Source organism: Melanerpes formicivorus, unplaced genomic scaffold, assembly GCF_026170545.1.
Source record: "Melanerpes formicivorus ecotype bairdi unplaced genomic scaffold, bMelFor1.0.p_v2 SCAF_19, whole genome shotgun sequence".
Classification (NCBI taxonomy): domain Eukaryota; kingdom Metazoa; phylum Chordata; class Aves; order Piciformes; family Picidae; genus Melanerpes; species Melanerpes formicivorus.
Window position 1 is genome coordinate 12,175,378 of NW_027142371.1, and position 24,313 is coordinate 12,199,690.

Here is a 24,313-nt window from a genome sequence, read left to right on the forward strand (position 1 = left end):
GGAACCCAAGGAGCTTCCCCGGCCGTGGAGTCTAGAAAGCTTCCTCTCCCCGGATGCAGGGCCCGAGAGGTCATCTCCGTGGTGCATGAGCAGCAAGAACTGAGCCTAAAGTGCTCATAGAAGCCCTGACAGAAGACTGTGCTCAATGCTACAGAGGAAAGGAAGCAGCTCCAGGGGAACCCAAGGAGCTTCCCCGTCCTAGGAGCATCAAAAGCTTCCTCCCCCCAGATGTGGGGCACGAGAGGCCATCTCCATGGTGCATGAGCAGCAGCAGCAGCAAAGAACTGAGCCAATAGGGCTCATGGGGTGCTGACAAGGGGCTGTTGCTCAGTGCTACAGAGGAAAAGAAACAACTCTTGAGGAACCCAAGGAGCTTCCCCAGCCATGGAGTCTAGAAAGCTTCCTCTCCCCAGATGCAGGGCCCGAGAGGTCATCTCCGTGGTGCATGAGCAGCAAGAACTGAGCCTAAAGTGCTCATAGAAGCCCTGACAAAGACTTGTGCTCAATGCTACAGAGGAAAGGAAGCAGCTCCAGGGGAACCCAAGGAGCTTCCCCGTCCTAGGAGCGTAGAAAGCTTTCTCCCCCCGGATGCGGGGCACAGGAGGCCATCTCCATGGTGCATGAGCAGCAGCAGCAGCAAAGAACCGAGCCAAAAGGGCCCAAGGGGGTGCTGACAAGGGGCTGTGCTCAGTGCTACAGAGGAAAAGAAACAACTCCTGAGGAACCCAAGGAGCTTCCCCGGCCGCGGAGTCTAGAAAGCTTCCTCTCCCCGGATGCGGGGCCCGAGAGGTCATCTCTGTGGTGCATGAGCAGCAGCATGAACCTAGTCAAGAAGGACCAGAGGAGGCCTGACAAGGGGATGTGCTCAATGCTACAGAGGAAAAAGCAGCTCCTGGGGAACCCAAGAAGCTTCCCCGTCCTGGGAGTAAAGAAATTTTCCTCCCCCCGGATGCGGGGCACAAGAGGCCACCTTCGTGGAAGCACAAAGCAGGCTCCTGGCCAGAATGGCCCAAAGGAGGCCTGGCCCTTAAGGGGCCGTGCTCAGTGCTGCAGAGGAAGGCAAAAAAACCCCACAGGCATTTACTATCTCACTTGGGGAAAAAAAGCCTTCCTCCCCCCAGCTGCAGGGCACGAGAGGCCATCTTCGTGGTGCATGAGCAGCAGGCAGTAACCCAGCCAAAAGGGACCAGAGGAGCTTTGACAAGTGGTCATGCTCAGTGCTGCAGAGGAAGGCAAAAAACCCCCAGGGACCAGAGCCAATCCGCCCCGGGGGAAAAAATTCCTTCCTGACCCCGGCCCCGGCGATCGGCTACTCCCTGAGCATGTGAGCAGGACCTGCTTCCTCCTCCCACAGGCTGGTCACGCCTCCCAAGAGATGCCCCAGCCCTGCTCTCCCTCAACCTGCAGCCACCTCAGGGCATTTTGAGAGGGGTTAAATGCCCCTGGCCTGAACGACCCTCGGGGCAGGAATATTTTCCTGTGCCTGGCAGGACACCAATGGGTGCTCCAAAGCACTGGATGCCCTGGCAACATCTCTACATCCCATTTCTTACAACTGCTGGCTCCAGAAGGGATGCTTTGCAGTGCTCCTCAAAGCTGAAAAATCCTGATTTCCTCAGGCACCTCCAGAAATTGGTGGCTCCTCTCATAGCCAGCAACCTAGTCTAGCTTCTCGTCTTCCTCACTCAGCCCTCACCAACTACTTCCACTGGCTCTTCAAGGGCCTCCTCTGGGATGTCTCTGGGCTGCTCCCAGGCCAGGATCTGGCAGCTGACACAGGAGGACGCTCCTTTTTATAGTGTCCCGGGGCACTGCCCCTGTTGTGCTGCCGTTGCCAGGTGATGGCATTGTGCCATCAGGGTGATGTGCCCCCCCCCCCCCCGCGCCCAGCCCTGCCCCTTGCCACCTCCCTCACCTCCCTTCTGCCCAGCATCCTTCAGGGGAAATTGACAGGAAATTGTCAGAATATTGCACTACTGCACAGCACTTCCCATTTCCTACATTAGGCAAGACTCCAGCCTTCACTATTGGTAAATAATTACCATGTTAGGAGAGTGTTTCGAAATATTTTGAGGTTAAAATACGAATTTTTTGCTCTACAGACTAGAACTAATTATACAAAAACAGAAGGTACAAACTGGAGTACATCAGTCAGTTTACCCATGCTGGAAATAAAAGACACATCTGCTGCCCTGAGTGTCTTTCTTGCTGCCTTTCTTCCTGTTGCCTTTGCCTAGATAAGAATTCTTACCTGCACACTGCATTAACAGTCAGTGAATGTTTCAAGTGAGAAGCTCCAGGCTTTATTCTTGCCATGCAGTTGGGGATGGTTTGGGTTTCACTGCGCTTTTCCCATGCCTACACTGCTAAGCGTGGCCGTGCCCTTTCTCAAAAGCCATTTCCCCTTTTGAGGGCAGATTGGGTTTCATTAGCAAATTAAATGAGCTAAGATGCAAACTTGGCAATTTCCTATTAGAAAAATGATTCAGAGTAAGCTCGTTAGTCTTGGTGGCTTGGTGAGACAGCCAGTGGGAGACGCTTCAACCTAAATCAGAGAAGTGCGACTGCCAAGACTCAGGAAACTTTTCTTCCCCGCTAATTAACCTGTGATTTGTCATCTAATGCAATGACCATAAAAGCTGTAATGTGACCAGAAGAATGAGTATGGATGGCAGAAGGCTTATAACTGAATAAAGTATTACTGGTAGCTGTAACTGGTGCTGTATCAGACGCACATTAGCCAAAGAGCTGATGCAGGCACCCCACATCTTGTCAGGATTTACATCATAGCTATGTCAAAATTATTGGCTGTGTTTTGCTTCTAATTTGCTCTGGAGACAAGAGCTTTTCATAGCAGCTTCCCACTACTTAGTGTTATTAATGTCCAGTGGTACAGTTCTGTGTTTAAAATAAATGGATCGATTTAGGCATAACTGGACCATAAACCACTCTTGGCATTATGCATTTAAATACCACACTGTTTATAGAAACACCTACAGTGATGAAATTCTTCTTGAACTGCATCAGCATTGTACAGCCAAATCTTCACAGATAACTCCTCCAGCTGCATTACTTTTGACTTTTTTCTTCCTAGCAGCCTTGCTGGCAAACTTGACATAGAATGGCCGGCACAGTTTAAGGATCATAGAATCAACCAGGTTGGAAAAGACCTCAGATATAATCAAGTCCAACCTATTACCTAACCCCTGAAGGTGGGGAGATTCAGGCTGGAGGTGAGGAGGAAGTTCTTCACCATGAGAGTGGTGAAGCCCTGGAATGGGTTGTCCAGGGAGGTGGTCGAGGCCCTGTCCCTGGAGGTGTTTAAGACCAGGCTGGACGAGGCTCTGGCCAGCCTGATCTAGTGTGGGGTGTCCCTGCCCATGGCAGGGGGGTTGGAACTAGCTGATCCTTGTGGTCCCTTCCAACCCTGACTGATACTGTGATACCTCATGACTAACTAAACCATGTCCAATCCTTTTTTGAACACCTCCAGGGATGGTGACTCCACCACCTCCCTGGGCAGCACATTCCAATGGCCAATTACTCTTTCTGTGAAGAAAGAGTAGGAAGAAAGGATATCAAGCTGTGCAGCCCAGCAGACAGGATTTTTGAGCCATGGGAGGAGTTGTACATGCGGTCACTTCATTGTGAGATTTTTGCTGTGGGCTTTGTTTGAACAATGGTCCTCTGCAGCATGCTAGGACTTGGAATAATGGCAATGCACAGACTGATGCATGAAGAGTTATATCTAAGTTGGATGCTTGCCTACCTTTCGTTGTTCTGAGCATTTGACAAAGCTTTAACCAAGACAAAGTTAATCATGTGTTAATATCAGTATCTGCAGAAACACTGACACTGGAGAAATATGTCTGTGTTTACCACAGCTGGTTTTGCTGTTCCCAACACTTTATCATTAAGCTCCTGCATTTGTGATGGTGAGGCACAGAAAGCAGGGGCATAGGGGTTTTTGACACAAGTGCTGTCTTGAGGAAGGTGAGAAGTGTGACTGCCCCAGCCCTGAACAGCATACAGGAGGCAGCATGGTTCAGGAGACTCAACCAAGAGACAGCGTTGCAGTAAACCACAGAGTAAGTATGGCTCTGTCCCATACACTGCATCTATTTGCAAACCTGTCTCTTCTAAGAATAAACTCACTTCTGACTGGATCAAAACACACCCTGGAGGAAGCTTTCCTCCTGCATAGGAATAAGGAAAAACCTATAAACTTTGAATTCCTTAATTGCAGAAGTTTATAACCAAATTAGCTTTTTACCAGCAGATTTTCAAGCTTCAGGGGAAAAAGAAAAGTGTTCATTGCTATGCTGTTTTCTGTTCTCCCTAGATAAGCAAATGAGTTTCTGGGGTTTGGATAGAATGGGTGGTAGCAAATGCTTCCTTGGTTATAAATCATTTGGGGAGGGTGCCTGAGCTCCGGCCCACAGTGTGCTGGATCCGAAGACTTCATCCCTGTTGATGAGATTGTTCCTCATTAAGGTTCATCAGAAGCTGAGCCAGCTGATGTAGGATAGAAAACCTTCACCTCTTATTGATGCACTTTCACAACTCGCTGCCTAGGTCATGTACTTGCTGGAGTTAGTTAGCAATGAAAGCCAACAAGGTGGAAGATGTGAGGTCTCTGCTGAAAATCTGTGATGGCAGAAGAAATCTACTACATATTTATAGTATTTTCTGAGTTTTTGTGTAGAGGAGATCCAAAAGGAGGTAACCTGGTCTTAAATAGCTTTAATTACTGTGAGGACTTTCTCCTCTTTCAGGAAGAATCCTCAGTTTTTGACACCATGGCATTGGGTGACTGCCAGTACTCTTTTCCTTAGATATCCTATATTAATTAAAAGAGGTTAGGATATGTAATGTTGATTTTTATGGTCATTTAAGGTCACCTTCTTATTAGCAAGACCTGTCAGGTAATGTTCTGCTTTGATTTAGTTTGAGATAGGCTATAATTATGGGAAGACTTGTCCTCATAAGCTTCAATAGACATGAAGTGATATGTGGCCAACTTTTAATGTGAGGAAATCTCAGCCTGTGTTGCCATGGAGTGAGTTCATTAATGATGGAGCACTTTTTGCTCTGGTTGAATAAACTGGCATCTCTCTTCTTTGCCGCTTAAAAGGACTCAGTTCTGAATGTACTGTACAAATTATGCTGTCCAGCTGCTAAAGTTTATCTGTGATCTTCAAGAAAGAGCCTGAAGCAAACAAAACTGCAATTCCATTTGAAATTTAATATTAATGAAGTGCAGGCACTCTTCTGTGCATCCTAAATGTATGTGCATTATAAGCCTTAAAGTTCCATAACTTAGACTAAAGCAGACAGAAGCTTCCTGAGACTACTGGGGGCTAAGCCTTTTACATAGGAAGTCAGTGGAAGATCTATGCTTACTCAGACCACTAAAATGAAAAAGGAAGTTGGATATGAGACCTCCTAAATAATCACAATTAAAAATGAGTACACACTGTGGAGGAGGCTGGTTTGAATACTAAGGAGCTGAGGCACGCTCAAGAGCGAGCGCACAAAAACTTCAGGCTGGAAATGAGAGAGTTTGTAACTCCAGAATGAGTCTGACAGCTGCAAGGACAAAGCAAGCCACTTGCCTTGTGACAGATGCTGATCCTGCTGTGAAAGGGACTATTTAAGCTTGTATCCAAGAGCAGACGACTGCTGCTTGTCCCAGGGGATCCTTGCTGGTGTTGCATCTGACCAAAGGCAGTGATAGCTCTGCCTCCTTTAAAGCTACCATCAGTGCTTTTCACTGCACTCCCGCAGGGCTGTCCAGAGCTCCTGCTCCCTGGGCTGCATCTTTCTGGGCTGTGTCTGGTGTCTGTGATACTTCCCTAGCACAAGCCAACGTACAAATTCTTGGCCTTGTTGCTTCTGAAACCTCAATTTCCTAGACACAAGAGTTCTCCAGAGCTGAGGCCAGTGGTCTTTCTGCAGCCTGCAGCCTCCTGCACTCCTGACAAGCACATGTACCACCTATCATGGTTTAGTTTGACGTTGCTAATTAGCAAGTGATTGCTTCCTTTCTGATCTGCATTACCTTTTGTAGACAAATATGTAGCATCATGCCCTGACTGTTCCAAGCCATCACTCTAGCTCCAATTTTGTGATATAACGCAGGAAGATTCTCACCATGGCTTCAGGAGTAGATGTTTGAAGTATTAACTGTATAAACTGACCTGGGCAGAGAGCATGCAGTGCTCGTGGGGTTATCTTATGCCAATCTTTGTGACTCTAGAATGCTCACCCTAGGTAGAAAACAGCATGCTCACCCTAGGTAGACAACAGCAATCTCTTTCCAGAGGAAAGAATAATTAAACAAGGATTCTTCTGCTCTAGAGTTTGAGCAGGGAAGAATAATTTTTGAGAAAGGCAAAAATTTCAGTTTCATTACTTGGCAAGCTTGCTCAGACAGAAGAACTCTGTAACTCCCACTTTCCTTTTGAAGCCTTCCATAAAGCTGACAGGCTTCTGAGATATTTTCAGTTGTGAGAACTAATTTGACAAAAATCAACAAAATGAGTGCTTTGATTCTTAGGACTAGATGACTCTGGATAATCTGGTTTCATGGATAGTCTTCACTGCTGGAAAGAAAAGTAAAGCTCTCTCTGGTTTAACTGACCACACTGTTTCTTTATCATTCTACTTTCTCTGCAGCATCACACAGAAATGCAAGCAGCTTGCAGATTCTCCTCATGTTCTCTGTCAAAAAAGCTTGATGTAAGGAGGTCTGAAAGCTGCAATCAGCCATCCCCTCAGGTCACATTTCTGGGGAGGAAGCACAGAGTTGGTAAAGTTTTTCCTTAAAACTTGCCCTTGCTGTGTAGAGGCAGAGGAGAGGATCTAGGATGCTGAGGCCACTGCCTGTTGCAGGTGTGGCCTTGCTGGCTTCGCCTTGTAGTGCCCTCCTTGTATCTGTCAGTTGTCTTTAGGCTTGTCTGGGCTGTTTGTGCTTTGGGTAGGGACTGTTGCAACTTGCATGGTACCACGTGCAGCTGGACTTTGCTTTCCAGTGCTGAGTGAGGTATGCTGGTACTGAAAGAGCAGTGAGCTCACTGTGGTGCTCCTGTGAAATCAGAATCTAGGAGGATGTTTGTTGCTCCCAATTTACAGCATTCTCTACCTTTGAAACCACCAATTCCACATCTTTTTCTGTTCTCACACACAATGTTGATGTTCTTACACTTTTCTAACCATGGCTTTATGCCAGGCAGTGCTTGTAAGTGTTCCATGGAGGACTTTGTTCTTCACCACACAACAGGCTGAACAACGAGCAGTTCTGGTCCTCACAGTGCCTGTGGCTCTGTGCAGCTAACACAGACCTGCCCTTCTGCAGTCAGCTGGACCAGCTCCAGCAGAGCTGTGGTGTTCCATTTGTGTAATTAATACAGCTCCTCAAAGATGACTGCATATGGAAATGGGGGCCTGTTCATGGCTCCAGGGAGCTCTCATAGCTCATCCTTATAAGCAGCTCTCCCGGTTTCAGGATCAATGCACGGTGAAGCCTTTCTTATCCCTGCAGGGTGACCTTCTCATGAAAGGCTCTTCTCTGCCACAGCTGTGATCTCACTTTCTGTCAAATGTTCATATTTCAGTCTAACCCTATAAAACTAGGAAGTTAAATGGTTTTGGCACAGACTCATTTAGTGCTGTGTCATCTTTCAGCAGGAGCTGCTTCTGCAAATAGCAGTGATCGATTTCTGTCTTTGGCCGCCTGTTATCAAACTCTTAAAGATATAGCAGTGAATTAATAGCAGATCATCTTTGGAAAGATACCACTGCTGTTAAGTGCCCAGGCTGAGGAAAAGAAATCCAGTTGTGCTGGGATGATGATTGATTTGATGTCTTTCAGTCTCCAGTTTCTGTCGGTCTTGTTGCATACGCACCCCCACTGAGATCACAGCAGCAGTGAACATTTCTGACGTCTTCTGGCTGGTTTTCATTTGATAACATCTTTTCTCCCATTTTTTGTGTGCCAGCAAGCAATCTCTACTTTAATTAGCTTAAACAAAACCCCAGCTAACACTAAACAAAGATGCAGTGTTACATGGCCATGTGTAGACACGCACTAAAATTGGTGATGAAATGTAGCACATCATAGAAAGACCTGAAGTGACTGCAGGACTGGGGGGGTCTGACAGTGTGATGAGCATGAGTCAGAGGAGCTGGGCTTGGCAGGGACCTCTGGAAGTCACTGGTCTGGTTGCCTGTGTGATGGCTGGGACCAGGCTGCCCAGGGCCTTGCACAGTCTCTCCAGCCCTGCTCTGCTGCACAACCATCCCAGTTGTGAAAACTTAATTCCTTAGGTTCAGCTGAGTGTTCATACTTGATGTGGTTCAGACTCTTCTGTCATCCTTTCACTAGGGAGAGCGGGGGTCTGATGGCCTGCTGGGGTAGAGACTGCAGTGAGAGTCTCTCCTGCCAACCCCAGGCTGAAAAAACCCTTTCTTCCCACACTTTCTGTATGGTGGATGCCACTTCGGTGTCCCTATAGCCTTCTGCTGCAGCCCACCAGCTTTTCAGTCACTTGTACTGGTGTGTGGGGGGGGGAGGAAATCACAGAATCATGGAATGAATTGGGTTGGAAGAGACCTCTAGAGGTCGTCTAATCCAACAATCCTGCAGTAAGAAGGGAGAAATCCTAGGGCACTCTTCAGGATAATAAACTACCACTGCCACTTTATGTGCTTCCCTCTCTGGCTGTTTCATTTCTGCATGAAAACAGAACTTTCATGAAACACAGCTTGGGTTTGGCTTGTTGTGATAGGACGAGATGGAAGGGATTGAAGCTTGAAGAGGGGGACATTCTCCCAGGCTACCAGTACCAGAACAAGAGGACACAGTCTCAGGTTGCACCAGGGGAGGTTTAGGCTGGAGGTTAGGAGGAAGTTTTACACAGAGAGAGTGATTGCCCATTGGAATGGGCTGGCCGAGGAGGTGGTGGAGTCACCATCACTGGAGGTGTTCAGGAGGAGACTTGACAGGGTGCTTGGTTGCATGGTTTAGTTGATTGGGTGGTGTTGGATGATAGGTTGGACACAGTGATCTTGAAGGTCTTTTCCAACCTGGTCTATTCTATTCTACTCTATTCTACTCTATTCAGACTGGATATTACAAAGAAACTTTTTCCAGTGAGGGTGGTGAGACACTGGAACAGGTTGCCCAGGGAGGTTGTGCATGCTGCCTCCCTGGAGGTGTTCAAGGCCAGCCTGGATGAGGCCTTGAGCAACCAGGGCTAGCGGTGGTATCCCCACCCATGGCAGGGGTATCGGAACTGGATGATCTTGAAGGTCCCTTCCAACCCAAACCATTCTGTGAATCTACTGCAGGCCAGTTATGCCAAAGCACTGCTCATCTACAGTCCTTCAAGCCACTTCTGGAGTTTTCCTGGAAGAGTTTTGCTGCCATCCATAAGCAATCTGTCAGGGATCGATGTCCCAGTAAAACGTGCTGCCGCCTCATTTAGTATCTGTGGTTTCAGGCAATCGCCTGAGAGCTTTCAAAACATGTAACAGAATGTCACTGTGACATTTGTAATGCTGCCCCAGTAGTTATGTTGAGTGCCCAGAAGAAAAATAGAGAAAGGCAAGCAAAGGAAAGAATTTAAGCAAACAGAACTCCAGCTCATTTGCCTACAACACAAAACTTTTCCCCCCCAATGCAAAAAGCTGGAACTGAGGAATCCTTTCCCTTCTGAAGAACCAGGAATTAATTTAGGCAAGAATCTCTTGCAAGCCTATACTGGAAGGGACTTGATGATCTAAAAGGTCTCTTCCAACCTCAGCAGGCTCTCAAGATGCTTCCTCCAGAAGGCAAAACTGCTCAAGCACTGCCACACACTTAGCTTTCAATACTGTTATGGAGCAGCAGCTGGAGAACAGAGGGGTTTAAGAAATCTGAAGTCTAAGAGGGGAGGTTAAAATCAAACCAGGACTTGCTAGTACCCAGTGACTCTGTGCTAGAGATTTTTAAGACAACCCTATCTGAAACACTGTATTTTAATGTCCTAGAAGCACTTTTTACATTAAAAAGAAATAAAACCAACCCCCAAACTGATGAAGTTAGAGGTCTTTTTGAGACGGAAGGGCTGAAACACAAGCGCAGAAGCCTGCAGTTAAAGAGCCCAAGACACCCAGTGAAGCTAAATTCTCCTGCTAATGCCATGCAAGAACTCTTTTATTGACTTCAACTAGGTTTTATTGTGAGTCATAATACAAGCTGCCAAATGAAATATAGACATCTTTAAAAGTATGAATCAATGGTGCTTCTTCAAACTCTGTGGTTTCCAAACAGTATTATCACATTTATATTTAAGATCACAAAAAGACCTTGCTCCAGAGAGTTCTGCAGCAGGCTGATGAGCTTTGCAGTTAAATCACTTGAACTGAATGTTATGAGAGCATGAATATGGAAATGGTGAGCTGAGAAATGGAGCTATAGGCAATTCTCATGAAGGGCATGCTGCTCAGAGACACTGCTGTGCACAGCATCCAGAGAACAAGCACAGACCTGCTCTGTGCAGCAGCCAGGACTTCAGAATTAGGCTGCTGGGTAAGGAGGAGAACAAAGTGTAAAGGAGAAGTTAAATTTTAGTCTGGTGCAATCACTTAATGAACATCAGATTTCTTGGAATCAAGCAGAAGGGTTTAAAATGCAACACAACCTGCAGCAGAGTGCTGATTGTGGCTGGGTCTCACTAGACAGTGCTGTGTGAAGCCCACCAATATCAAAGTGACACCAGTGTAAACCATCACTTGCACCCAGTCTCTCAAGATGCTTCCTCCAGAATGCAAAACTTGCTCAAGAACTGCCACACACTTAGCTTTCAATACTGTTACAGAGCAGCAGCTGGAGAACAGAGGGGTTTGAGAAATCTGCAGTCTAATAGGAGAGGTTAAAATAAAACCTGGACTTTCTAGTAGCCAGAGATCGGGAGCTCCCAGAGCTTGTTCTGGAGCTCCCTCTTGAGTTTAGACACTGCACTGCATTGAAGACACTGCTACATCCTCACAACCGATGCTGCTCAAAACTAGTTATGTCCTTGTAAAGGGGATGCTTCTAATAACATCTCCTCAAACTTCTGTACACTGCTTTACAGAGAGCACTGGATGGCCTTGAGATACAAGCGCTGCAACCATGACAGGACAGTGAGAAGATACGCTTGTGATGAAGACTGGGAGAGGCACACCCTTGGCAACCAGTGCAGGAGCACCACAGACAGGAAAACCTGTCCCTGTGAACCACAAAATGCAACCACACACACTGAGGATGAGAAATGAACTGCTGTCTCTGTTTGTAAAGAAAACCACAGATTTCACCAGGTTTAGGAAAGGTTAGTAAGTCATCCCACTCCTGGGATGACTTTTTAGCTACTCTCAGCATCGGTCTCCTTGCTAAAGCTACCTTGTTCCACAAAACCTCAGGGCATTACACCATTGTCTTTGTTGCCAGAAGCTGCTTTGTGGGCTGACACCTCTGGTTTCTGACACTCAATCAGTGTTTGCCAAAGTTGAGAAAACTCTTTAAACTGCTTCTGCTGAAACTTCACTTACAAACCCATGAGCCTTACAGGCCCCCCCACAGAAGGTGCTTTCAACAGAGAAACACCTAAGAAAAGGATTTTCCCAAACACCTGTTGAGATTTTTTTTCTTCTCCCACAATAGCTAAAGGTCCAAAATCAGGAAGTCTTTGGAAGAAGTGCAAGAGCCACAACAAGCCTTACCTATGATGACCACATTTTACTACTGCTGAGCCCCAACTCAGCACCCTGTCCTTGGAGGAGCATCTATGCTGAACAGCTGAGTCATCTATGACTACCTCTGCCTCAACACTGCTGAGACAGTGTTCCCACTACCCAGTCAGTGGGAACAGGTTTCCATGAGATTCCAGAACTGAGAAAAGATTCCTTCTGTTCTAGTTGTACCTTTCTGGGCAGGGTCTCCCTTCCATTTCTTTAATCAAAGACACAGTTTTAACCCTTCTGCAGCTCAAGCTGTGAGGTCTTCCACAGACTATCAGGGATCAAAGTTGCATATTTCTAAACCCTACATCCTATCACAAGGATTGTAGTTTTAAAGCAAGCTTCTCTCTTTTAGGACTAACAGATTTCACCTTGAGTGCCTCAGAACAGCAGCAGTTTATTTAGTTGTTCCTAGTGACTGAAGCACCACTACAGATGCACACAAGCCTACAGATGCCTGCTTCTCCCACCACGTGCCTTGCTGTGCTTGAGCCCTGCAAGGTATTTGTCATTTCACACATGTAGCCCTTAATTTGATGCACCACTTCTGAAACAAGCTTGCTGATTACAGATGCCAGCTTACAGCCAGATCACTTTCTAAGGTGACACAAAATGTTTTGATTACCCTTATTTTATATTTTCACAAAACAGGTAAAAAAGGATCAACAAAAAGCCTTCATACTACCTAAAATCAGGCATGGACCTAAGACCTTTACCTCTCCAGAACCAAAAGACGTCACAACAAGCCACCAAAATATCAAACCAGGCTGGAAACACCCATCACAGCCCACATTAGGTCCTAAGTTTAGGAAGGATGTTGACTTGCTGGAACGAGTCCAGAGAAGGATAACCAAGTTGGTAAGGGGTTTGGAACACAAGCGCTATGAGGAGAGACTAAAGGAGCTGGGGTTGCTTAGCCTGGAGAGGAGGAGACTCAGGGGTGACCTTATTGCTCTCTACAACTACCTGAAGGGAAGTTGTAGACAGGCAGATGTTGGTCTCTTCTCCCAGGCAGCCAGCACCAGAACAAGAGGACACAGTCTCAAGCTGCAACAGGGGAGGTTTAGGTTGGATGTTAGGAAAAAGTTCTATACAGAGAGAGTGATTGCCCATTGGAATGGGCTGCCTGGGGGAGGTGGTGGAGTCACCATCACTGGAGGTGTTCAGGAGGAGACTTGATGGGGTGCTTGGTGCCATGGTTTAGTTGTTTGGGTGGGTTGGATTGGTTGATGGGTTGGACATGATGATCTTGAAGGTCTCTTCCAGCCTGGTTTATTATTATTATTATTTATTTTTATTATTATTATTAAAGGTGTTTCCTTACTTTTCATGGTGCCCTCCTCCTCCTCCTCTTCTGTGTTTATGACCATTGTACCCAGCTGGGATTCCAAGGTGCCATCATGTTCTATCATGGTGTTGGCTCCATCACTCAGCGTGTTGACAGCTCTTATGGTACCAGTTTCATCTCCACTTGCCCTCACCATGGTCCCAGAATCAGTTTCATCTTCTTCCTGGACAAGGATGCCATAAAGGATTTTTTACTCATGGTGGTGAAGAAGATCTGTAGCCAAGGACACTGGCAAGCCTTACTAATTCAGAGATTAATTACACAAATACACATAGAAGCAACATTCTGGTTTATGCACTTGGTTCTCTCCCTGTCATCTCCAAACAGGTAAGGAAAAGTCTTCATACTTTTCTGCCAGCATGAAAAACCATAAGAGAACAGATAATCAGCAGAAACTCCTCAGTGCAAGCTGTAGCTCATTTCTGACCTGGTGACCTGCCCATAAGAGTAGGTTACAATATTCATTCAGTGTTTCTATTCATGCTGCTCCTTTAAACAGTAGAACTAAACCCCTTATCTCAAGTGGTTCAGCTCACTGAGGAGTTGTTAGGTATTAGACAGCAACAGGACTAGGTCTGGAGTGCCTGTGGGACACTGCAGAAAAGCAATCACCCTGTTTTTAAGGAGTCTCTCTTTAGCATTTAGACAGTTTTACCTGCTACAAACTTCAGAAGCACTGAAGCAAAACTAACTGAATTTGCAAATCTGTTAAAAGGAATTAAGTAAATTACTAAGGTCTAGTAAATTGTTTTAAAATTAAAATTATTGGTCTCTCTATCTGTTAATAGGTGCTAATAGTACAGAAGTGGAATTACTGCTGTCAAGGCACAAGAGACTGACTGTAGAAAAATATAAGTTCCTGAATCAAGTTCTGGTAGGACAATTTGTGGCAGACAGTTAAATTAGCCAGAGGTAGGAGCTTCATTAGGTGGTGTGTGCTTCACTAAGCATATATTCTGACCAGGATTTAATCAAGAACAAGGTCAAAATTTCCACAGTCCAGTTAGTTTCTTAGAAATGTGGACCAAGTACCTACCAGAACAGAAGTCACTTCCTAGGTTTATTGTAGAGTTTCTATTCATCACACCTTGGATGAAATGCTCTTGTTATAAGGACAAAGTTCACTGTTCTGTGTGACATGGACTTACTGACCTTTATCAGTGCTAGAGGAAAAAACCACAGGCCTCACACATCAAGCTGCAATACTACATCTCAATGTCACAGAGAAGCTAGACCCCTCCACATTCTGGTGTTCCAAGCATTTTATCTGTTCAGCCAAGCTGTCCATAGAGTTTACTTCTCAACCTCAAAACCAATAGCAAGAGGAGAAGAAAACTGCACAAGAGGTTAATGGAGGAGAAGTAACTTTATGTGGAGATGAGTGGGTGAGAGAAAGTAATAAATTTGTTAGCTACACATCGTTTAACAAAGGACTGCAGCAGAAACTTCCACAGCACTTGGGAAGTGCTTGGGAACACTTTTCTGCCAGTAGACAGAGTTTGGGTAAACACACACACTGACAGAGACAATTCAACTCCACTACACAGACTCCATCTCCCAGCAATGTGACTCCAGATGGGTCAGAAATGAAGAAGGGAGGGTAGGGACAACACTCAGAGCCAACATTAAGCCAACATGACCATTAAAGTGGCTTCCACACTGAATAAAGAGGTGGCCTTGAACCGGAAAACTAGGTGATCTTCAGCACAGATACCATGGACCATGCTCTTCAGGTCTGACCTCTGAAAAGAAGTGGCATACAAAGCCTTTTGTTGTTCATTTATTCAGGCTGAAGCAAGCAGAGGCTCAAACCCAACATGCGTTCCATATTCACATGCTGTAACCACTGGAACAAGGAGCCCAAACTTCAACTCACAGCAATCCCCTGAACCATTTGTCATGCCCTCACCTTGGCTTTCTGTCGGTTGCTCTTGTGCAGTAGAAAGTTTCTATAAGGGGGGTTCTAAAGCACAACAATAGTAAAACAACACAACATATGTATATCATAATGCATCACAGATATTATTTTCTACTAGGAGAGCAGTGTAAAACCTGAATCTACAGTGAAGAATTCTCACTGCTACGTAAATAATGTAGTACAGTCCAACTGGGAGAGCCAAGCAGGTCTTCTGCATACATTACTTCGTAGCCCTGTTCAATCACAGGTCTTGTGCTACACTCTGAGCTAAGCAGTAAGCCACACATGCTGGCTATTCCCTTCAAATAGAAAGACTGAGCGGGGACCAAGCCTCAGCTTAAGCAGTTCTAAACCAGAGAACTCAATACCTAAATCATTTCCACCAGCAACTGGACAAAATACTGCAAAATCAAACACTAAAGCAGCTAAATTTTGTGAAAGGAGCAAAGGTTTGGACTGTGTACACTGTTGCTATTAAATACTCACTGAATTCTCATCATCATCTTGATCCAGTTCACGTTGCTGTGCCTCTTGCCTTTTCAACTTGATATCCATGGCTTCGTTAATCAGGTCCCGCAGAATTGAGACTCCTTTGGCACTTTTAACAAACGGGTGCTGAGAAGCAGTTTAGAAACAAATGAGCACTGCATCCCAATCAAGACATAAACCACTCTTACTATGGTCTACTTCCTATCAAAATTAAGGTTTAACTCAGTGTGTTACTCAAATAAAAATGCTGTGCTTCTGTTTGGCACAGGAGGGAGACCTCCCACCCTCCAAACGAGATCACGCTTCAAAGGGCACTGCTGCTGTGAGACTTTGTCCTGGTTTAAGCCTCCAGGGCAAAAACCCATGGGATCTCAGGGTCCAATAGTTAACCCTTAATCTACAACAGCCTTAAGCTCATTCCCCTCCCACATTTAACTTGTATTAAACCCTTATTTCTTTCCTTAGCAGCTTAGCTGTCAAGAATCATGCACACAGCTCATCACCATGCCTAGACCATTCTCAGCAACCACTTTCACTTAGTTTCCACTTTTTTAGTGCTTTATGAAGCAGTTTCTTGGCAGTGCTGGTGAGAATTTGAAAGGGAAAAACTTCTCCAAAAGGCAAACTAACAAAAGAACCACCCAGAGAAGAAAAAGGCAGGAAGCTGATGTTAGACTGGCTCTTAAAGAAGAAAAGTCGCAGTCAAACGTTAAGATTTTTAAAATAAGACAGCAAGAAGTAAAACCCGGAGTGAGCAGGAAGAGCAAGTACCAAACCAAACATCTCAACAGGCAAGCAGCACTGCCTACCCCAGCTGGCCTTCTCTAGAGCTTACATTCCACTATGAAAAGGCAGACCTGCAGAAGCTGTGTGGCTGTGGCACGCTGCTCTGGGCTCTTCACAAGACACTGCTTTACGAAGTCAGTGAAGTTGTCTGACCAGATCTCTGGCCTCCGGAATGTTGGAGGTGGATTGGTTGGAATCATGAAAATTGCCTGAGAACAGAAGAACATTCCAGATTGGCAAACACAGCTTAAAAGATTTCCACCAATACAACAGAAATCCACACATACACTGGCACCAAGGAATGATGGACATTTCACCTTTGCTGCTTCGGGAGAGTTTGTGCTAATATCATCAATTTGCTCAGAGGGATGAAGAAATCACTCTCTTCTTACTAGGTATTTACATGTCTGTTTGAGTCATTATGTCTCCCAATAGGTGTGAATCTGCCAATTTCAAGCCTTAAAAATTTGTGCTTATATGAAAAAATCACTTTGGTAATAAACCTGAAAATACATTTCTTCACACCCAGCAGCTATGTCATAACAGAAGAGGCTCCTGATTTTCCTTCCCATGCAGATTCTCCTTCTCAAAGACTTGGTTTTCATTTAATCAACAACACAAAGAACTGCCAGAAAACAAGTCATTTACTCTAAACCAAAAGCAAGGTGGCAAATTGATATGTTTTTCAGCCAGCTGTGACAGCAAAACCTTTCCATACCGCAGCAGATTTTCAAGGGCTACAGTCCTTACCCTCATAGGATGAATATCTGCATATGGTGGTTTGCCTTCAGCCATTTCTATTGCAGTGATCCCCAGAGACCAGATGTCTGCCACACAATTATACCCAATTTCTTGAATCACTTCTGGAGCCATCCAAAATGGGGTCCCTATAACTGTGTTCCGCTTTGCCATGGTGTCCTGGGAAGAGCAGCGAGACAAAGATCCAGACAATGGCAACTGTGTTAGCCATAAACATTTATTAATGAATTATCACCCAAATTACCTTCCATTTGCAGGTACACACACACACTGTTAAATTCAGCAAGACTGTGCTATGGAGGGCTGCAGAGAGGAAATTAAATGTGCTTACAGAAGTCACAAATACCCTGAAGCAAACTGCAAATGCCACGGCAAACCATCATGTAGGTATAGCAGCTTCCCCAGAGAAAGATCTGCTCTAAAGTGCTGCTGTTCCAGTATTTCATTATGGGATGTAAAGTGCTAAAAAACAGTTCAGAACAATTTCTCAAAGACTCTACAAGCACATCACCCTCATAGGCAGGTTAAAACAACAAACTGAAGTGCACACAGCTGTCATGGGTTTACTTACTGTAAGCTGTCCTGCCACTCCAAAATCAGCCAGTTTTGCATGTCCCTCTGTGTTCAGCAATATATTGCCAGCCTTGATATCCCTGTGTATTTTCCTCATAAAATGCAGGTACTCTAGTCCTTTCAGTGTGGACTGCACTATTGTAGCAATTTCCTCTTCTGTGAGCTAAAAAAAAAAGCCAAACTATCAGCTGCTGAGAGGTTACATGACTCTGCATCAGCCTGTTTTCCTGAGACTCTCTAATTGCCATTTAATTGCCTTCACTAAAGGCTGCCACACTAATGGGGAGTTAGTGACTTACAGCATTATGTTGAATTATATTACAATCAACACACACAAACACCAAGCCCCTTTCTCCACTAGTTAATTCTTATCCTGCAATAACCAAAGTAAGGCAGAATCTGTTATGCAGAGTCAGTCTGCATTTTCAGGAAAGCCAACTCCAAATCTCCTCCACCAATTAAAATTGCCCAGATAACCAAAACTTGATCAATGCAATCAGCTTTTCCATCTTTAGAGGAACAAAGGACCTGCATCTCATGCTATGGCCAGTGTCAGACAATGAACACCATGAGAATTATGCCCAAATTCATAGAATCCTGCAAGGGCTGGGTTGGAAAGGACCCCAAAGGTTATCTAGATCCAAACCCCTTGCTATGGTCAGAGATATCTCCTACTCAACCAGGTTGTTCAAGGCTTCTCTGAGTAACCTGTTCTAGTGCTTCACAACTCTCATGGGGAAGAATTTCTTCCTAATGTCTAATCTAACTGCTGTCTAATTACTTGGCTTCCCTGAGCTGCTGGACAGCTGTATTTCCCACTCTCACACTCAAAGGAGAGAGAACATACGGTTTTATTTCGTAAGCGAATGATGTCAGAGACAGAGCCAGCGCCGCAGTATTCCATGACTATCCACAGGTCTGTGTTCTTAAAATAGCTGCCATAGTATTTCACCACATGAGGACTGTGAGATGGAAAAAAAAAGGAGAAGAAAACCAAGGGTCAAATACCAGGAACCAGCACAACTGAATAAGCACAATATACTGCAGAGCCCCTCAGTAAGTTTTAAAAATGGAAGCGTCACCGAAGCCTCAACCACAAGCACTCCAAAACTAGTCTGAACTTGCACAGGGCCACTGCAGTCCTGCCAAGCTGCTTCCCCACAGCAGTGCTCACCTGACCTGCCTGCCCCTAAGCCAGTTCAGGGAGCTAAACCACCTGAAAATAAACCCTATAAAAATAAGGAGCCACTGGTCTTCATCTGGTTTAGCTCCCTGAACAGGATTACAAGGTCAGTGCTGCAGCAAGCAAGAAGGCAGGCCAAGGGAATGGGAAAGAGACCATGATGGTCCCTGAAACCTGCTGCAGAGCAGTGGCAGCACAATGGAAATGTAAAATAAGGTCCAAAGTTTGCTGGAAAATAGCTGTAATATTAAGAGGAATATTCCCCCACTACCACATGCATCGGCAGTGTTGTCCACAGTGTATTTTAGGAACCTAGTATGACCTCAGACTATCTCACAAAAAAGCAAACTATACTGGTCAGAATAACCACCTGTCCTCTGCAAAAGGCAAAGGAGAAAACTAAGAAAGATGAATCCCAACTTCATAGGAATAGAGCTAAGAAACTTAAGTGCATTTGGTCTATTCTCTGCTGAATGTTTGCCAATGAAAAGCATAAACCCAGCAAAACTAAATCAGTCACCTACCCGGCATCCCTCAATGCCTGCACAGAAAATGTGACGCTCCAGTGATGCACTCCCTCTGCTGTTCCTAACTGTAAGGTCTCATTTTAGGCCTTGCAATGTTAATATTTAACTTCTATCAAGAAAGAGACACTTAGTAATGCTGCCCAAGTGACACAGCAAGACTTGTCACAAACAAATTCTTTCCGAGTTACGTTTTGTTGCCTGCCACCAGTCACCTTCATGTAAAGGGAGTGAAGTGCAGTAGAGTGAGTGACTGGGACCATAGTTTTATATTGCTAATGTCATTTATTTTAAATGGTTTTCCATGCCTGAAGTCCATCATAGTAGTGTTTCTCAAGGCTAAATCCATAGTATCAGAAGAAATTGGTGTATTTTAAACTTTCAGCCCAGGACACGCTTTAAGGAGGTCTTCCTCATCCATAAGCTCATCCACAAGACAACCATCAGCCTGCAGAGGTGCCAGCAAGTTATTCTGGGGATGCTCAGGTCAGCAAATAGCTTGTACTGCACTAGAACCTGCACAGGCAGAAAACAGCCAGGAAGGACAGTTCTGCCACTCCAGCAGATGACAGCAGGTACATTGCTCACATGCAAGAGCAATCATGCGTTAGTGGCTCTCAGCCACGTGCCCCTTAAAAACAAACAAAACCACCTCCTCTAAGTTTTCTACTTCCATACCAAAACTTGTTCGGATTTCATTACCCCTTTGGGGATGGGAGCTGCTGTTCAGCACCCAGTCGAGTTATTATACAGTTCAACAGGTGATGGCACAGCGGGGGGGACAGCGGTCACCGCTCACACACTCAGCTCTGTGCTGCAGCAAGTGCAAGGTCATTAACTCAGCTCAATGCCCTCTTGCCAAGCTCCATTTCTGCTCTTACCTTTGCCTGGATTACCACTACCCAAAGGGTCAGCTCACATGACTTGGGTGGCAGGAGGCAACTTGATCCTACAAATCCAGCCTTTTGAAAAACATTTAAGGCAACATCATAGGAGCAGATGTTGGTCAGTTAGAGGGTAGAAAGGCTCTGCAGAGGGACCTCGACCGACTGGACAGATGGGCAGAGTCCAACAGGATGGCAAGTCCAAGTGCCGAGTGCTGCACTTTGGCTATGGCAATCCCATGCAGAGCTACAGGCTGGGGTCAGAGTGGCTGGAGAGCTCCCAAACAGAGAGGGACCTGGGGGTACGGATCGACAGCCGCCTGAATATGAGCCAGCAGTGTGCCCAGGTGGCCAAGAGGGCCAATGGCATCCTGGCCTGCATTAGGAATAGTGTGGCCAGCAGGAGCAGGGAGGTCATTGTGCCCCTGGACTCTGCTTTGGTTAGGCCGCACCTTGAGTACTGTGTCCAGTTCTGGGCCCCTCAGTTTAAGAAGGGCACTTGAGCGTGTCCAGAGAAGGGCAACAAGGCTGGGGAGAGGCCTTGAGCACAAGCCCTATGAGGAGAGGCTGAGGGAGCTGGGATTGTTTAGCCTGGAGAAGAGGAGGCTCAGGGGTGACCTCATTGCCCTCTACAACTACCTGAAAGGTGGTTGTAGCCGGGAAGGGGACACAGTCTCAAGCTGCGCCAGGAGAGGTTTAGACTCGAGGTGAGGAGGAAGTTCTTCACCGAGCGAGTCATTCATCATTGGAATGGGCTGCCCAGGAAGGTGGTGGAGTCACCATCCCTGGAGGCATTCAAGAGGGGATTGGACGTGGCACTTGGTGCCATGGTCTAGTCATGGGGCCTGTGTTGATAGGTTGGACTCGATGATCCTCGAGGTCATTTCCAACCTTGGTTATACTGTGATCATGTCTTCTATGTGATTAAATGCCAGATCACAGCCAGCACTTTTCTTTGTGTGCTGACAGTGGGGTTTGCAGGACGTGCTTACCTGTCACACTGCTGCATTATGGATATTTCCTTTATAATCTCTTGCAGGTCAGACTCCACAGGAACTTGTTTAATTGCAACAACTTGACCCGTTTCTTTATGAATGGCTTTGAACACACTGCCATAGGAGCTACGAAACAAAACATTACATAAACACCAAGCACAGTAACATTTAACAGCAGCAGGTGCTGTGGGTTTGCTTTTTACAAGTGCAGACATCAGAAAAAAAATATATAAATCCTCCTGCCAAAAATATTTGTCTTTTAATCACAGGTTCATAGAACAACAAGGGTTGGAAGGGATCTCTGGAGATCATCTAGTCCAATTCCCTTGCTAAAGCAGAGCAGGTTGCCCAGGATCACATCCAGACAGGGTCTGAATAGCTTCAGAGAAGGAGACTCCAAACTTCTCTGGGCAGCCTGTTCCAGTGCTCTGTCACCATCACATTAATGTAAATAACCATCCTCCAGTTTCTAACAAAACACTGGAACAGACTGCTCAGAGAGGTTGTGGAGTCTCCCTCTCTGGAGACATTCATAACCTGCCTGGACAACTTCCTGTGTGACCTGCTCTAGGTGATCCTCTTCTGGCAGGGGGGGTGGACTGGATGATCTGTAGAGGTCCCTTCCAACCCCTAATATTCTGTGATTCTGTGACAAAAACACAAGTTAATCACAGCACACTGAGACAGTCAGAAAGGAGCCAACCATCATTACACTGCCTATAGCTCTGGAAGGGCCTTTTACACAAATCAAACAAATACAATTCTCTTTTTCCAGCCCACAGTACCAGGTGAGCACCAGTACAAACTACAGCTCTGGTCAGAGGTTTGCTTGGTTTTGTCAGATATTATCTGTCTGATTTCCAGCCTCTTCACTTACATCAGGCAAGCAGACTTACAGCTCATTTTTCATATGGACTGCTTATGAAGGCAGACATGTCACTTGCCCAGCGTTCCCATGCTGCTCTGCCTCACCAAGTAGCACAAAGCAACAGAAGTTCATTTCTATGTGGATCTTCTGCCAGGGATGAGCTACAAAACCTCTCTAGTTCACCTCTCTAGTACCCACAGAGCTCTGTCAACTCCAAACTGGCCTTTTGAGCAGTGCTTTAACTCTCTACTGCTGACCCAGAAGATGCTGTCTGGATTAACATACCACACTCTTGAGGAAAGAATTCCTTATTCTGTTGTTAACCAGCAGTCCCTATGGTAGAACACACCTCTGCAGTAACAGCATCATGATGAAAGTGACAAATCAAAGATCACTGAATGTGTATGCATTAAACAGGTTTGTTCTCAGAGAAGCATGAACACATACCCTTCTCCAAGCTTCTCCAGTACATCAAACACTTCTTCAGGCTGTTTGGTTAAACTATCTTCATCTAACTTCTTCAGCTGCCTGTATATGTAAGAACAGAGAAATGATTACATTTTATTTTACAGCAGTTTGGGCTTTGTTGAAAGAGAAGAATAAAGAGCATCACTTGAACATACACAAGGCTTAGCTTGAGGAAAATTGATGATCACAGAATCACCATGGTTGAAAAAGACCTCTAAGACCACCAAGTCAAATCATAATCTGTGTCAGGGCCACTACTGCACCATATCCTTGAGCACCCTATCTAGATGACTTTTATATACATCCTGGGATGGCAGTTCAACCACTTCCCTGGGCAGCCTGTTCCAGTCCTTGGTAATCCTTTCAGCATAGAAGTTTTTACTAAGGTCTAACCTACATCTCCCCTGGTGTAACTTGATGCCACTCCTCTTGTCCTATCAGTTATGACTTGTGAGAAGAGACCAACACCCACCTCTCTACAACCTTTCAGGTAGTTGTGGAGAGCTACAAGGCCTTCCTAAGTTTATTTCACCTGACCAGGAGAGTGAATATTATTAACATCCAATAGCAAAAGATGATTAGGAATTACAGGGGGCAGAATTTGATGAGGCAACACAAATCTACAGTTCCTTTGGATGGAAACACACCTCAGCATCTAGAGGCTGGTGGTCAAATACCAACACAGCACTGCAGAGCCCTGCAGCTACTGAAAGCATCTGGTAAGTTGAATATCTCATATGGATATGTAAAGATACATCATGTAAGGCCATGTGCTAAGGGTATGCAAAGGGGAACATCATCTTCCCCAGAGCCCCACAGTACACATGGAACACATTTGATGGGAGAAAAGAGGCAATATTGATCTCACTTGCACATTTGTAACATCCAAAGTTGAAATCTTGACTGTGTGGGCCTGGACATATACTAGGAAAAGTCTATCAGAAAGGAAAATGAATGAAAGGAAATTGGGACCTGACTCTTAAGATCTTAGCGCTGCTTGGTCCATCCCTTTTAAAAGCATTGCTAAGAAGAGTCAGCTGAAATAACTGCCAGAGAGGAAAACCACCCTGTGTGCACTGTGATACTTCACTTGGACTCCAGTGCAGCTTTCAGGGAGATTGTGTACACAAAACACCAAGATCAGCTGCGTTTGTTTCAGTCCTGCTCTACCACGGGTGAGAGCAATTCACCATCAAACCTCCTGAATTAGCCAAGGGCTGAATTAAAAGTGTTCTGAAACTGCCGACCAGCCCACAGACATTTCCACACCAACTAAACAAAGATTTGAAACAACAACAAAATAAACCCACAAAAGCTACCCCCCCCCCCCCCCAAAAAAAAACCCAAACCAAAACAACCTCAAACTCCAAACTTCCCAAACCAATTCATACAAGTTTTTGAAACACAGAAACTTGCTAATCTCAGGTTTTTCAGAACTCATTGCCCTCACCAAGAGCCATGCTTAAAGTTAAATGCATGTGGTTGCTGCAACTGCAAATTACAGAATCACAGAATCACCAAGGTTGGAAGAGACCTCAAAGATCATCAAGTCCAACCTGTCACCCAACACCTCGTGACTAAACCATGGCACCAAGTGCCACGTCCAATCTCCTCTTGAACACCTCCAGGGATGGGGACTCCACCACCTCCCTGAGCAGCACACTCCAATGGCTTACAACTCTCCCAGGGAAGAACTTTCTCCTCACCTCCAGCCTAAACTTCCCCTGGTGCAGCTTGAGACTGTGTCCTCTTGTT

General features: G+C 45.5%; 1 protein-coding gene across 1 annotated transcript in view; it reads right to left on the reverse strand.

Moving 5' to 3' along the window:
- The window catches only part of STK4 (serine/threonine kinase 4), a 56,582-nt gene that overhangs the window by 30,205 nt on the left and 2,064 nt on the right, over positions 1-24,313 (reverse strand). Inside the window, exons 2-9 of the mRNA XM_068150101.1 lie at positions 22,538-22,618; positions 21,220-21,348; positions 18,484-18,598; positions 17,635-17,799; positions 17,055-17,222; positions 16,376-16,513; positions 15,516-15,644; positions 13,088-13,274 (exon numbers count right to left, since the gene is read on the reverse strand). Coding sequence (XP_068006202.1) covers positions 13,088-13,274; positions 15,516-15,644; positions 16,376-16,513; positions 17,055-17,222; positions 17,635-17,799; positions 18,484-18,598; positions 21,220-21,348; positions 22,538-22,618 — 1,112 coding nt within the window. The remainder of the gene's footprint in view (positions 1-13,087; positions 13,275-15,515; positions 15,645-16,375; positions 16,514-17,054; positions 17,223-17,634; positions 17,800-18,483; positions 18,599-21,219; positions 21,349-22,537; positions 22,619-24,313) is intronic.